Source organism: Struthio camelus, chromosome 2 (assembly GCF_040807025.1).
Source record: "Struthio camelus isolate bStrCam1 chromosome 2, bStrCam1.hap1, whole genome shotgun sequence".
Lineage (NCBI taxonomy): Eukaryota > Metazoa > Chordata > Aves > Struthioniformes > Struthionidae > Struthio > Struthio camelus.
In genome coordinates, this window is record NC_090943.1 from 63,590,130 (window position 1) to 63,604,595 (window position 14,466).

The 14,466-nt window shown below is 40.8% G+C and overlaps 1 protein-coding gene across 1 annotated transcript; it reads left to right on the forward strand.

Moving 5' to 3' along the window:
* Positions 1-6,296: 6,296 nt before the first annotated feature.
* On the forward strand, positions 6,297-7,943 carry CCDC201 (coiled-coil domain containing 201). The gene is made up of 2 exons (XM_068933820.1): positions 6,297-6,862; positions 7,780-7,943. The coding sequence occupies exons 1-2, from the start codon at positions 6,311-6,313 to the stop codon at positions 7,864-7,866; spliced, it is 639 nt and encodes a 212-aa protein (XP_068789921.1). The 5' UTR covers positions 6,297-6,310; the 3' UTR covers positions 7,867-7,943.
* Positions 7,944-14,466: the final 6,523 nt, after the last annotated feature.

Genomic DNA, 14,466 nt, shown 5'->3' on the forward strand with positions numbered 1-14,466 from the left:
ACTGCTAGTACAGTTTTTTTTTTTTCCTAGTAGCTTATGAAACCACCAAACCATCTGTCTAGAATTCCCTGAGGCCTCCCCTTCAGGCTGTTTGTGAGATGCTCCTATGGCAGGAGTTGGAGTGGGAATTGTTTCTCACTCAGATCTGTTCCTGGACAGCCCAGCCAAAGATTGACTTTGTCTCTGGCCAGAAAAAAAGTCGTTGCTATGCTGAAACAGGCTATTCCAACAGATGCAAAGGTACCTTTTCCCTGCTACTGATATAAGAAATGCCATTTGTTTCACTGATGATAGTAACATCACAATTCAGCTTTCTACTGACTATGAGAAAACTTCTCCAAAAGACCCAAACTTTAAAGCTGTTGGAGCACAAGGTCTTAAATGTACAGAGGTGCTTTTCAAGCGTTGAAAAGTACAGAGCTTATTTAACAAAGAATTCATTTGATCCTTGGCTTCCAAAGGTTTCAGCAAAGTGACTTCAGAACACACATACAAAATGGCTGTCCCTATTAAATACCCTATCACGAATCTTGGGATCTTCGGTAGTGCCCAGGAATGTAATTCCTACTGAAATAAGTGGAAATAAAGTGCTAAGGTGCTTTTGAAAGATGCCACTGGGCTCCTGTGTGCAACTTCATACATATAGAGAGGCTAATGCCCCAAGGAGTGCTCGACTGCTCCCCTTGCAACGTCTGCAGCTGCCCAAGGAACCTGTGACTTCCAGGGACGAAGATGCCGCTCCTTTCACGTAGCCCACTGAATCGTAACACTGGAGCGACTAAGGCAGGCAATAAAGCTGTAGACATTAGTACGTGCTGAAGCGCCCTGCTGTTTTCAATTTTAGTATCTGCAAAGGAGATGTTCCACTCCTATTTTCACTGGGGAGTTCAATTTGACTGATGTTCTTAGAGCATTCTTAATTGATTTGACTATACACAAAACATCGACGCAGGAAGAGACGGTTATGAACATTTCAACTGGATTTGCCTTTCCGAGGGATTTTCATCCATAAACAACTAATAATCTGGGTTTAAGTCATCTAAATCATTTGGGAAATACAGTTTAATTTCCTTTCTTATATTTTTTCCTTCTTCTTGTCCATTCCTTTAGTCTGTCCTCTAACTTATTCTTTCTGTATGGCTGTAAATTCAGGAAAACATTTTCCTCTTTGTCTCCCTCTCTTCATTTCTTTGTCTTCTTTTTACCATCTTTTTATTCTACCACCACCACTTGTATTCTTCTTCTGGCTCTTCCTCCTTCCTTCCATTCCTCCAAACAATGATCATCCCATCATGATTCATCACATAGAGCAGCGCGCTGAGCTGGAATCACCCTTTGTACCAAAAGCCATCAGGATAGCAGCAAGAGCGATGAGAAGGGTAGACTTCAGAGTAATACAATGCTGTTCTGCAGAGTCAAGACTGCATCTAGCTTATAACTGCTTGGACACTTGTAAGAGTTATGACTTCTCACGCTAGAATTACATATCCAATCCAACATAGGTGTTACACCAGCATCGGAGCTAAGAGTCACTTCAGCATCCAAAGTACTAAGTTCTCTCCAGGAAAACACCTGCTGTTGTTTTCCTGTTGGTGGCATCATCAGAGTTGGAAATCAAGCAATGAATAGACCAGCAACTGAGGAAAAGTGGTTTCTCAGGTTAGGGCAGAGCACTAAGGGAAAAGGTATTCTATGGCAAGGTATGATATTCTTTGCTATACTGATAAATATATCAGCATGCTATACTGATGAATAATTCCAGTTTTGTCCTCTTCGAGACGAGGCCATCTAGTCATTGCAGACTCCCATGTGTTTGAGGTGAACATATGCATTTGAATTGGAACGAAAGGGTTGGAATTTGAACAAAACACTATTTTGTTTTGGTTTTCCCAACTTTTGTTGATTTTGGAAGTCAGAATACTCAGAATTAATGTTTCCCACAAGGGAATGCACTGAAGACATTTAAATCATTTCCTATGTGGGTTTTGTATTTTTGGAACCAATTTACAATAAGAGATGAAGTTATCTTCTAAAATGAGATCAATAAAGCAATCTTTCAAGCCATAAACATAAAGCAGCAGGAACCTGGATATAAAATATATGGAGATTGCATAATAATATTGGTGGAATTGTGTGCCAACTCACATGGCACAGTAAAAGAGGAGGTAGCACGTAACCATAGACCAAACAGCTGGATCCAGACCCACGAGTTATTGCTCCAACATGTCAGGCAGAGAATGCAGAGGAGTTAGACGGCCATACCATGGACTGCAATAGGTCTGCAATTTCAGTAGGGGAATGTTTCATAATGAAAAGGAGTGAGGGAAGGATGCATGATGCGTCCTTTTTTAAAAATCAGCAAGAAGCATGCAAGACACCACTCACGGCTGAGTTTCGGTATTTCGTGTCCAGGCTACAAGTACACCAAGGCCAAGGTAATATCAACACTGCAGATGGTTTACTGAGCTTAGCATGCCTATATTTACCTTAGACTCTTTTCTCTTTGATCTCTGGATGGCTACGTCTTTCCTGTTCCCCGTAACATCTTGCCATCACTTCATAAAACACTAAATCTGTATGACGTAAGAGAAGCCGCGGATAATAGGGTAAACAACTTGCAAATCTTTTAATGTATATCTTGAGGGCGTTCAGGAAGGAACTAGAACAAGCGGTAAGTAATGGCCTCACAAGCGAGAGAGGGAGGTCATTTTTACAGGGCTTGTGGGAAAAGGCACTGAGGCAGGAGGCTGGGCATAAAATGGTGCAATTACAGACAGCGCTGGTGGACCAGGAGATGCCAAGAAGTGGATGTACTAGAAAGTGAAGGCAAACACAGCGGGGAGGGCAAAGTGCAACCTTGAGCCTTGAAGACATGGTCAGGAGTTTTTGACGGGATCTAGTGAAATGATGCCAATTTTGCCTGGAGCCACCAAAAAGGTTCTGGTGGGGGTTCGCAGTGCCCAGCGTTGTTTACATCACTGCCTTGCTGGGAGAGGCAATGATATGTCCCATTGACACGGCTGGACAGTGCAAACATTGCGACACTGTGACAAGACATCACTCCCTGCTCTGTGCTATATAAGGCACTGGCTTGCTGAGCTCTGCAAGGTACAATGCCACTGACTTAGTGGGTTTGCTCACCAAGCCACAAGGCCACTAGTTTAAAAACTAACTACCAGTATTCAAAATGAGGTAAGGGCTGGTCTACCCTCCTCTATGATTATAAAGGACTGAGAATATTACTGCGAGTTTTTTTTTTTTTTTTGCCCTGCCACAAATATCTCAAAATAGTTTTTGTTTAGTTCTCAAAATATTCCTGTAGGGACCTCTCCTGGGAGTTTAGGAAATAAATAGCTTATCCTGAACAGACTATTTATTTCCAGGATGTTTACTTGTGCAATCCATGTGATTGTAAAGTGCCTCCATTTCTCAAGCTCTCTTTCAGTTCCTTAGGGGCACATAATTTAAACCTAGTGACTTACCCCATATACTGACAGACTGTTATTCCTAAATATTCAACTGGTAGCTCGAATTCTCTATTCATAGTACAATTATTAATACAGCAAGAGAGGGTGGTTTGTGATTAGGTTCAAAATGCCTAGACTCACTGGAACCACAGGTTCAAACCCTGGTGAGATCACCTCAGCCCTTCACCCCGCCGTGCTCCATGCGCTCTGCAACCTCAGGGCAGCTGTGAAATCAGGTCTGTCTGGTCAGCTGAGATCTTAAAGGTCTACAGGTCGTGTCTGGCTGAGACGTACATGCTGTACATGTGCTCCCTCATATCAATGTTTTCACATCCGCTACTGACTGCCTTCCTCCAGGGAGCTGACTGGCGCCGTGCGTAGACCAGCTTTATTTTTCTGCTGATGAAAATTATGGTCCTCCACCTGAAACATACCATTTCAGACCAGTGCAACTGTCATCTAAGAGTCAGTATTTTGGAATCCTTTGCTTCAAGACAGAATGTTGTTGTTTCCACAATCGTCAGCTACAAACTCTGTGAAATTCAGAATATAGTAAAATAATTGTCAGTTTATTCTGACTACCTTTTTTCCTTAAAATAAGAGATTTTGTTCATGGCAGATTTAGCATTTGTTTTCCCATTTTTACTTAGCATAACAGAAGCAGAAAGTAAAATCAGAATGGGAACTGATATACTATAACAACAGTGGTCTTGGGACAGATCCTCAGTGTGCCATAAGCAGCTATGTGAAGCCAATAAATCACTAGATAGACTTCTATGACTGAAAAAAGCAGCAAGCAGCGTAGACTGAAAAGCAATAAATGTAGCTTATAGATATGCTGGCTACCTCATTTCCCTATGATTATTTCATCCTATACTTCTATTTAGTAGTTTGTTCAGTTAGCAATACTCCTAGAAAAACTCCTACAAAAATTCTAAATGTGAGTTTTAGGGACTCTCTGCAACAAAGGATGCTGGGAAGCTACACAGGCTATAAGAATGGAAGTAGCAGCTGAAGCTGGATCACCTAAGATTTAGGAGACTGGTGAAAAACATCAGAGGGGTCTTAGGAGGAGTGGTAAGGCTGTTTTGTTTTGTTGAAGTTGCTACAGGATACATTCTCCAACTGTAGACTCTAATGTTCTTAAATATTTACCTTTTTCTGTTATTTTAGACTTTTCCCCTCCTTTATCTATAACAGTCTTATTAAAAAAACTGAATGGAAAAGGTTTATTGTTTGCATGCATGTATCTCTGCAGTGCAAAAAGAAGTGTGGAGACAAAAAAAAGGCATTTTATTGTTACTATCAGAAGCTTTGTTAGGAAACTTTCTTAAAAAGTTAACTTCAAAAGCAAACATAGCTTTTAATTAAATACTTAAGTTTCTCATTAGTGAATAAAGGTGAGGCATTAAAATGTCCAGCTGATAAGTGTTTTAGATTTAAAAAAAAAAAAAAGAACACAGTTGTAAACTCCTTCTTATACTGATTTGCTCTAATATAATAAGCTCCTATAATAAAGACTAAGTGAAGTCAATCTGGCAAAACAAGGAGAGAGTAATCTGAGGGAAAAGTAGTGTCTCTAGGCTGGAAGTGCTGCTTATGAGGCATCATTATAAGTTATCCCTATTAAGGAGTGGGAGAAGAAGAAATGGCTATTTGAATGAAACTGATAAAAGGAGGTTTCTTTCTCTTACTTTTTCTTTTTTTTTTTTCCTCCCCTCTTCCTCCTCCCACCCACCCACCCCCTGAGTATGAATAGGCTGTTTTGCTATACTGAAGAGTTTAAAGGGTCTTCATTCTCTATTTGCTCTGTGTTCTCTGGAAATACAAAGTGGATGTGAAACTGCTAAACTCATAGACCCTGCACAGGTGCAAGGCATTCCCAAGGAATGGAGAATTGAGGCCTTTGAGTTCAGCAAATGTTTCTCTACCTTCTGACCTCCTCCAAAGGCCTCTGATCTGTGGGATTTTGAATAAGCTTACAAGCTGTTACCTCCTTTATGCACTTTTAGGAGCTGAACAATTACTAGCAATACTTGCTTTGCCATCCAATTAAAATACTTTAACTATATCTTAATTGGGATGTATTTCTTAGGCTTCACCTGTAGGAAGTCAAGTTCCTTTCCTTTCTTAAGGGGAGCTAGGGATGGGCAGCAGACCCTTTAACAAAAAAAATCTTGCCATTGTTGTGGATTCAGCTGAAAACAGGTTTGCACATAGAACAGTTGTTTTAGGATCAAATTCAGGGCCAGCACGAGAACTAAGTCAAACACTGAGCAAGTGGGAGGGAAGGAGAGGTAGGTCTGTGATGCCTATTTTGGGAAAATGAAAGGGCAGTTTTAGTAAGAGATGCTTACCTGAATTCAGAACCTCCTCATCCATCTTTCTAGGGAACTTTTACTTTTGCTACACTATGCTAATCCCCTCTGCATGCAGCAGTTATTTACCTAGCCAGTGTTAGCAGCTGCAATGCAAAAAGCGCATTACGTATATATTCTGAAGGAGAAACCACTGTCTTAATGAAGTTGCAGTTAAACTGCTCAAAAAAATTCTAGCATATGTAGAGCTCTACATGCTGAGGACTGGCACAGGAACAAGTGTTGTGTGGCACACTGTCCTTAAGAGTCATGCTGAAAGTTGAACACTAAAACTTTTGAAGAACATTGATTCATATAAACAATAAATTTCATGTAAAGACAGAATGGCTCAATGAAAATAGGAACACCTTGGATTTGTTTTTTGAATAGTTAGATATCTTACATTTGTGTCATTGTTCACAAAGTGAGAGATTCCAGTTTTTTTTTTTGTTTTTATTTTCTTAAGATAATAAACCTGACTTGAAGATGTCGGAGGAAGAAGATTCTTTTCTAAATGTTAAAAGATCTCTGAAAAAGAGAATGGTGAAACACAGCACTCCAGTGGACTCGAAGCTCTCAAGAACAATGCCATCTCTTACAGACTTGACAAATCAGTCCATTAAGGACCAAGATGCCAGTAAGAGAGTTTATGGATCCCCAATGCCAAAATCAGCTCTAAGTAGATCGTTAGCTCAGGTATCATCAGTACGTGTTGAAGCATACTTCCCTCAAGTTATGTCCCCAAAAAGGCTTTCAACAGTATTTGACTCACAAGAGTCAAGTGAAGAGATAAGCCAAAGCTCTCGGGCTGTATTTTCTAGAAGGAGACTTTCAACGGTGTTGGCCTCGGATGAATCAACTGAAGATCCAAGTGATAAGGCTGTCCTAAATGTGGAAACTGAAGTTCCCACTGAAGCACCTAAGGAGGTCACAGCAACTCCCAAGCATGGACTTTCATGGCTGGTTACTGGGATACCAGGGATAAAAGATCCCCCAATAGCAAAAGCCAAAAAGAAGAAAATTGATAAAGCTCTTGTGGTAATTACAGTCCCTATGTTATGAAATAGCTAAGCTAATTCCTGCAATGCTGAATATATCCAGACCTTTCTAGTAGTACAGGCATGTCTAACAGAACATCTACAACTTTACCAGTAGGAATACCCACAGAGCAGAAGTGTATGACTTGAGCCACAACCAGCTGGGCTGTGTGGTATCAGTCCTAATCACCGACTGGGTGGAAGGCAGTTTTCAAAAACAGTATCTGCTTCGCCTTGTGAAGCTGCATGACTAGCCATGTACACTAGTGCAACAATATAATATTTTCAAGAGAAGCTTAAGAAGGGGAAGAAATTAGTGATTTCACTTGAGAATTTGTCATTAGCATTTAAAATGGAGAAAGAAAGAAACGATCTATTTTTTCTTCTTCAATTCATTTTGCAGTGCTTTTTTTTTTTTTTTTTTAAAGAATATTCCAATTGTTGCAAATGATTTCTCAGGTGCAGTCCTTTGGTCACTGTAGGGTTTCCTGGAGAAAGCTTAGTTTAATAGATTTTACACAGGTCTTTATTTTTCTTTTTTTGTGAAATGAGAGATCTCAAATTCCTACAGCTTCAGTTATTGTCAAGGGCCCTGTGGAATGCCTATAAAAAGGAAGAGGGGAGAGCAAAATAGGATTCAAAAGCTGTTCCAATGGTGTGAGGCCATTAAATTCTGTTGCTATTTTAGTGTAGTCGTACTACTGTGTGTGTGTTGGGGGCAGCCTAGAAACTCATAGGAAAACTTACCTGCTGTGCTAGAAAAGACTTCTTAGCTTAAAACAAATTGAAATCTTCATCCCAAATCTAGTTGTATTTATTTATGATGCTTTTGTTGCACTTATTTTGTTGTTTTGTTTTTAAACATGTGACATCTGAGTGGATTAGGTTGCCTAAATAATATTTTCTTCTCCATAACAGAAGAAGAAGCAAAGAGAATGGGTGCTCCGCCAACTTAAAAACATCGAGGAAGCAACTGAACATGAACTTACAATTGAAGAAGCTTGACTGAATTATCTTTGGAATGAATATTACCACATCCTTCTGGTGGGAATATCTGGTTCCAATAAACCACATACCTGACTACACTATAGTGCTTGTTAGACTTCCTCTTTCTTTCCAAAAGTTGTTGCTGTTATTTTTATTCCTTCTTGGTGTTCTGGGATTCTTTTGTCTCCTAAATCTAAGAGGTGCCAGGTAGAAACAGGACTGCATCTCCTAGGGGGCCAATGTTAATTTACAACAGCTGAAGGCCTGGCATGAGGAAGTGGGGGGAAAATCTTATGCAAGAGTCGCTCTTGATCTTGCCAAAGCTCATGCCAAGCACCTTCTTTCATGAAATAATCAAATATTTTAGGATTGCTAGTGTTCTTCAAATGACAAAGACTGCTGTCCTAGTGGCTGTGTAGGGTACAATGCTAGTTAGCCAAAGGAGAATCTCCTCATCTAAAGAGTAATCAAAACTGATGCAATCAGGGATGTTTTTGCAGCTAGCTGGGGAGATGAGGAAATAGTGAGAGGCACCAAGGAGGGAGGACAGCCTCTGGAGATTACTAATTAATGATAGTTTGTTTTGAATGGTTGGTTCTAAATGAACTTGCTCTGGCCCTGGATTGCAAGTGCACCACAATGTCACACCAGCAGTGCTCTGTGCTCCACTGTACCTTTCAAAGGGCTCCTGATTTTCTGTTTCTCTCTGGAGCTGCTGCATGGGGCAGGGGTGAGGGAGGGGTCCCTGATGACCGCATTGGCAAAATGGCTATTTAGCTCTTGGCAGTCTGCTGTGGAGCACCATTAAGAAATAACACAAAAAGCATAGCACTGATGTTAGTTCCTACTGCTGTTACTTTAGAGCCTAAAGCTTCAGTGATTTATGGGCCATCAACAACAGGGACCTAGAGTGGATCTAATGGCAATATGTCCACACACACACACACACACACACACACACACATACATGCCCATGCACTAGCATGGCTCTAGCACGTACTCTTTCCTGGTAGTTCTGGGTGTGCAGTCTGTTCCACGCACAATCTATTTGCACCTGGCTCTGCTAAGGGGACAGTCTCTGATCCACAAAAGCTGTAAAATAAGGAAAGGGGAAATCACTGCATTTCCTTCTGCACACTTCAGCTTGCAACGTCTCCTGCCCAAGATGGCAGAGAAGCAGAAACACGGCCCACACCAGTGTTACAAGATGTGCTAACCAATGAATAGCTATGTTGTTATGCTCAAAAAGCCACAGACAAGGGGGACTGTGGCTTTATAACCTCTCCCAGGATTTGAGAGGAATTAGGATGTTTTTGCTAACAGTCCCTGAAATGAAACTCTGCAGAGTTTCTCAAGAGAGCATCCTCAGCCTCGGCTCTCTGTGGTAGTGGGGAGATGCTGCCCTCAGGTCACTGGCCAAGGCACCCGCGCTTGGCTTGAAGTTTAGTTAATGTTCTGGTATTTGTTTTGTATGTGTTACCCTGGCTGCTAGTCTGGCCTCCTCAGGTTCCTCTGGCAACCAGGGAGCTCCTGGCTGATGTAGATCTCAAGCTGTTCTTGAGATAAAATAGGCATGGTTGCAGATGTGCTGCTATACCCTTGGGTTTGCAGGCATTTCATCAGCAGCTATGATTCACGCCAGGGGCTGTACTAAGATCAGGCAACTGCAAGGTTAGCATAAAACCCTGCTCTACCCCTGGGACAAGCACAGATTAGTCTGGCTGCCTGACCCAACGCTTAATCCAAATGACCCAGTTCTGTCTCCTGTTTATTTGTACCTTCCGGACAGCCAGTTGCACTTGTTCCTTCTTCAGGCTTCTCATCCTGGTTTCAGAAAGTCTTGGTCTTACTTCTGTTAGGTCTCTCCCCCAGTCACCTCTCAAAGCCACTCTTGGCTGCTGTCCAAGCCCATCCAATCCCTCGGCCTTAACATATCTCCACCAAAAAGCCTTTTCCCATCTGTCCTCTAGTGGCTTCCTTCCTTATTTGTCTTTTATGCCCAATCTTCCCAACAGAATTCCTTGCCCAATTTCAGAGCCTCTCCCTCTAGCGTTTGACGTCAGTCTTCCATCAATGCTCATAATCTCATCTATCAGACCCTTAAGTGCCTTTGTCTGCTTAGGCTGATCCCTCCATGGTGCCAGGCAGAAAGGTCATAAATAGCTGTTTGCACCAAGATCCAGACCTTAGCAGGCCAGAGATGCAATTGCTGGGAATGTCCTGCTCAGGCCCTACTTTGGACTAGGTCAAATGCAGGAGAAATCCAAGGAATAGAGCTACTGGCATCCGGGTTTGGACCAAGCACAATGCAAAGCTTCCTAAGATTTAAAACATGGTAAACACTGGGCGAGTTTGATGGGGAACAAAATGGCTGCCTCCCTGCCAAATTTCTGGAACCAATGGGTACCAGTAAAGTCCCATAGGATTTCCTCAGTGGAGGGAAACAAATTGCTCAGAGAGGCAACACAGAATTGACTTTGACTGGGTCTTTGCAAGTCCCGAAGCTGTACTAGACAGCTAGATGCACAAAACTGATGGTTTTCAAGATTTTGGAAAACACTTCTCTTTCCTTTGTGTGCAAAGTTTAAAAAGAAAAGCAAAAATATTTTATAGCATTTCTCTCACAGTACTTCAGCTCCTCATGAATTTTGAAAAGTCACAATATTGCTCTGATAACCTTTTATGATTGAGGAGAAAAATATGAATAGAATTAGTTGTCTGAAATGTGACTGATACTCTGTCTCCGTCAACAGTGTTATCGTTACTTGTCATTTATAGTACTAGGGGACTTCAATGAGGTCCACACAGTACTAAGCCACATATTATCCTCTAGTCAGTCAACGATATTCCCAAAGAAAGTCTTGTCTCTGAATTTTAAAAGCCAGGATGTTAGGGAATATGAAACTCTGACATATAACTGCTATTGTTTATGCTTCACAGGTAACTATATCCACTAGGGGGGAAAAGAAAAAAATAACATTTCCTTTGTTTACAGGGTTTGCACTTTCATTTCTTTCTCTAGTTGACTTCCAGAAGTTTTAATGGCACAGTTTTCTCTTGCAGTATACACATATAAAGAATAAGCTTTGAGAGAGGCACTAGCAATATGCAGTTTCAATGTTGTTTAATGTTCATCCTCTAGTGGCAACAAGGATGAACTACTGTTTGGTTAGCTCCTCACTTCATGTGCATTTCTTTTATGCGTATTTATATTGCAATATCACGCTAGTGTTAAAAAAAAAAAACAACCCTTAAAGGGAGCCATGGATTCCAACACTTACAAAAAATTAGCCTTTTTTATCAGTGAGCCCAAACATGGATTGCAGGTGCTGAGGTTGGAAAAGATCATATAGACACTAGATTCTTATCAGAATCTAGCCCCCAAGACATCATGTTTTGAAAAAACATAGGAACATAAAAAGCCCATTTTCTGCATGGATGAATGTGAATCAAGAATTGTAACAGGTTCTTGAGTCTTGCTCTTTCAAGTATAACACGGAGCGTGTTCATAAGTTCAGAACAGCCTTCCCACCGAGGGTCCCTCGTTAGGGCAGTATTTTTCCTTTAGAAGCTAAGCTATGACCTTGACCTAGGGTCGATGTTTTTAGTACATTTGTTTCTGGACGGATATTACACAATCTACCTGCTGATGGTGACTAAGCATGATGTTGGATGGAGACGAACAAAAAAACACTACCAAGAACAGAGAGAAGAGATAGATATGTCTTCACCCTTGATTTATGAGCTCGGTTTTGTTCCCACTGCAGGAAATGGTAACACTACTGTTGACAGAGTTAGGTGCTCTCTGCCCATCTGGATTGCTACTAGCTGGTGATCCAGCTGAACTGATCATAGCTGGACAATTTTAGGGTAGCAAGGAAAAGTGGAAAAATCAACTCTCTTAAATAAAAACAGATTATTTTCCCCCTGAGAATCACAGCCTAGTCTCATTCCCGCTATACACAAAACCCTGAGCAATAAGAAACACAGCGGTGTCTGCACTCCATGTGGTTTGTTATATAAGACATACAAGCACAGGAGTCCTTAGCTCCAGCTGTGGCTCCAGTTGCCAATGCCTATTAAGATAGCTTGCTCCTCAATATTTTTGAATTTACAAAAAACCCAAACAAATCAGGATTTTAGATATGGAATATTTGAAGCAGCTACCTTAGAAAAGTTGGGCCAGTTGAAGCTATTGGGTAACAGTTTCCAATGCAACTAAAAAGTAAAGCTAGGCATAGATCCTAGCACCTCACCTAGCACCTCCCTCCGTCTACCAAATCTCTGCTCTGTTGCTCAGCTATTTTATTACCATATAGGCACCTAAAGGCCCTAGACAACTAAATAGGAAGTAGGAGACTTCATCCCAAATCCCCTTTTCCTCTGAAATAGGACCTTGAAATCAAGTGTGCATCATAGGACTGTAATTGCCATGTCCAGCCTTATTTTGCAGTCAGAGCTTTTCAGTATCACTTGTCGTAGCTGTTCTACTTTGCCTAGGTATTCATTAGAAAAGCTTGAACTTGCATCAGAGGTCAGTGACTCACTGTTCTGCATCTTTGGTATTTTATTCCTTGGATGTTTTTAAATTCACGTTTCCTGAAGAAATGGAAAGGGGAGGGATATGCTTCATTACTCCTAGGGGCAGAAAAAATAATAAAATCATGTTTTTCTGCTCCTTACCTTTGCTGCCATTTTGTTCACTTCTGTTGTCCTCTATTTCCTCCTTTCGTCCTTTCCTAGCTCTACATATCCTCTTCTAACTGCCTTCTACTTTCAGCTCTTCATCTCACTGAAGGTTTGTCCCCTGTTTAGTAGAAGTGTACCCACTTCTACTGGCAGATACTGTGAGCTTCCTAAACCTGACATTTAATCTCTTCTCCTAGAGAGGTGAAACCAGTAGTGAAAGGGAAAAATATATATTTCATGATTTTAGGATAGGAAAGCAAATGGTACCTGTTTTGGAAACAGAAAATCCAACTTTCTAGATACGGAAAGGTGATGTGTATTCAGATATAGGAAAGTACGAGCAGGACTGCTCATAAAAACTGGAAACAAGTTTACAAAATGGACTTTAGAGAAAACGGGTTTCAAGATATACTTCCCAGCCGAGAGAGCATTGAGCAATTAATTGCATCATAAACTATGCAGAATGAGAACAATGAGAACATTCATAGAAAGATGACTGGTACTTTAGCACTTTTTGCTCCTCTCTTAAAAAAAAAAAGAGAAAAAGAAAAAAAAAAAGAAGAACAAACTGCACTAACCAGCTAGATGGGTGAAACCATAACTTAGCACCAGAGAGTCTTTTCCACACTGCGAGGGAAGTCAATTGAAATTCTCCTACTATGGCTGGCTATGTGTTATAATTGTAAGTGTGCTAGAGGGAAGAAAGACGGGGTGGAACCAGGGTGGTGGAGAAAGGAGAAGTGCTGTCCAGCATCCTAAATCACCCTGGGTAGCTGAGAAAACGTCCACAGAGAGCATAGGAGTTGAAATTGTACTACAAGTGTTATGATACAAGCAGGTAAATCAATAGTGTATCCTGACCTTTGCTAGTTGGGGTTTTTCTGGCCTCAGCCAGGTGATGAAAAAATTTGATTAAAAAAATTTGATTAAAGAAAAACAAACACAGAGCAAAATCCTTAGATGAGACTGGCCAAATGATGAGATTGGGATAGCTTTATTTGGAGAAAAGATGAATAAGCAAGCAAAAACACAGGTTGCAAACTCAGGATTCCTGAAGGGCAGATTAGCTGCTTTGGTCTCTCACATGTGTTGCGTGTGCTTAATGAATCTGTGGCACTTGCTCTCACTGGATACCTTTGAGGCCAAGGAAGCTGTCAAATCAGAGGGAAGCAAAAGAATGTTACATAACTAAATGAAAATTTAGAAAAATACATTAAAAAGGAGGAGGGGGGGGGTGTCATGTGGTTTTGTAAACAAACATGTCATGGTTAACCAGTCACTAATTGCAATAAAAACAGCAACAATAAAAATCAAATTAAAAGTTTAAAATTACAGTTAACTAGGCATTTTTGCATACGCCTGATTCATCAGATTTCAGGAGACAGAAGGTTTTGACACATCTAATTATTCCCCTCTGTGATTATCTTAATGTTTACAACTGACCCATAGTCACTAAGCTGTGGGTCACTAGAAATTTTATTCTTTTCCATATGGTTACGCTGCAGAAGGTAAGATCACGCTGATTGATTGAATGCAGTTAAATAGCTGTTTGTAAAGAGAGGCGCTCTGCTTTCATCTGTAACGAAGTGCTTTGACAATCTAATCTTGGCTTTTTGCTTTGTTTCATTATACATTAATTATATTGATCTTTTTTTAATCCAATAACTCTGTGTGATCTCTGTGTTTGATGGCAGAGATTATTTATACAGTAGGTCAGGCAAATATTCGTGTGACATTTAGTCTTATCTCCAGTGTGATTCTGATTTAATAACAGGTTGGATTAACCCCTGCAGGTCTCTGTTTGCAAGATGTGCTCTGCTTCAAGGGCCCTGCATAGTTTTAAGCGCTCTGCTGGCAAGCGGCACCCTCAGCCCTGAATCTGGGGCTTCGGTTTTCTCTAAAGTGCTTGCTGAGATGGGTTTGCCCACG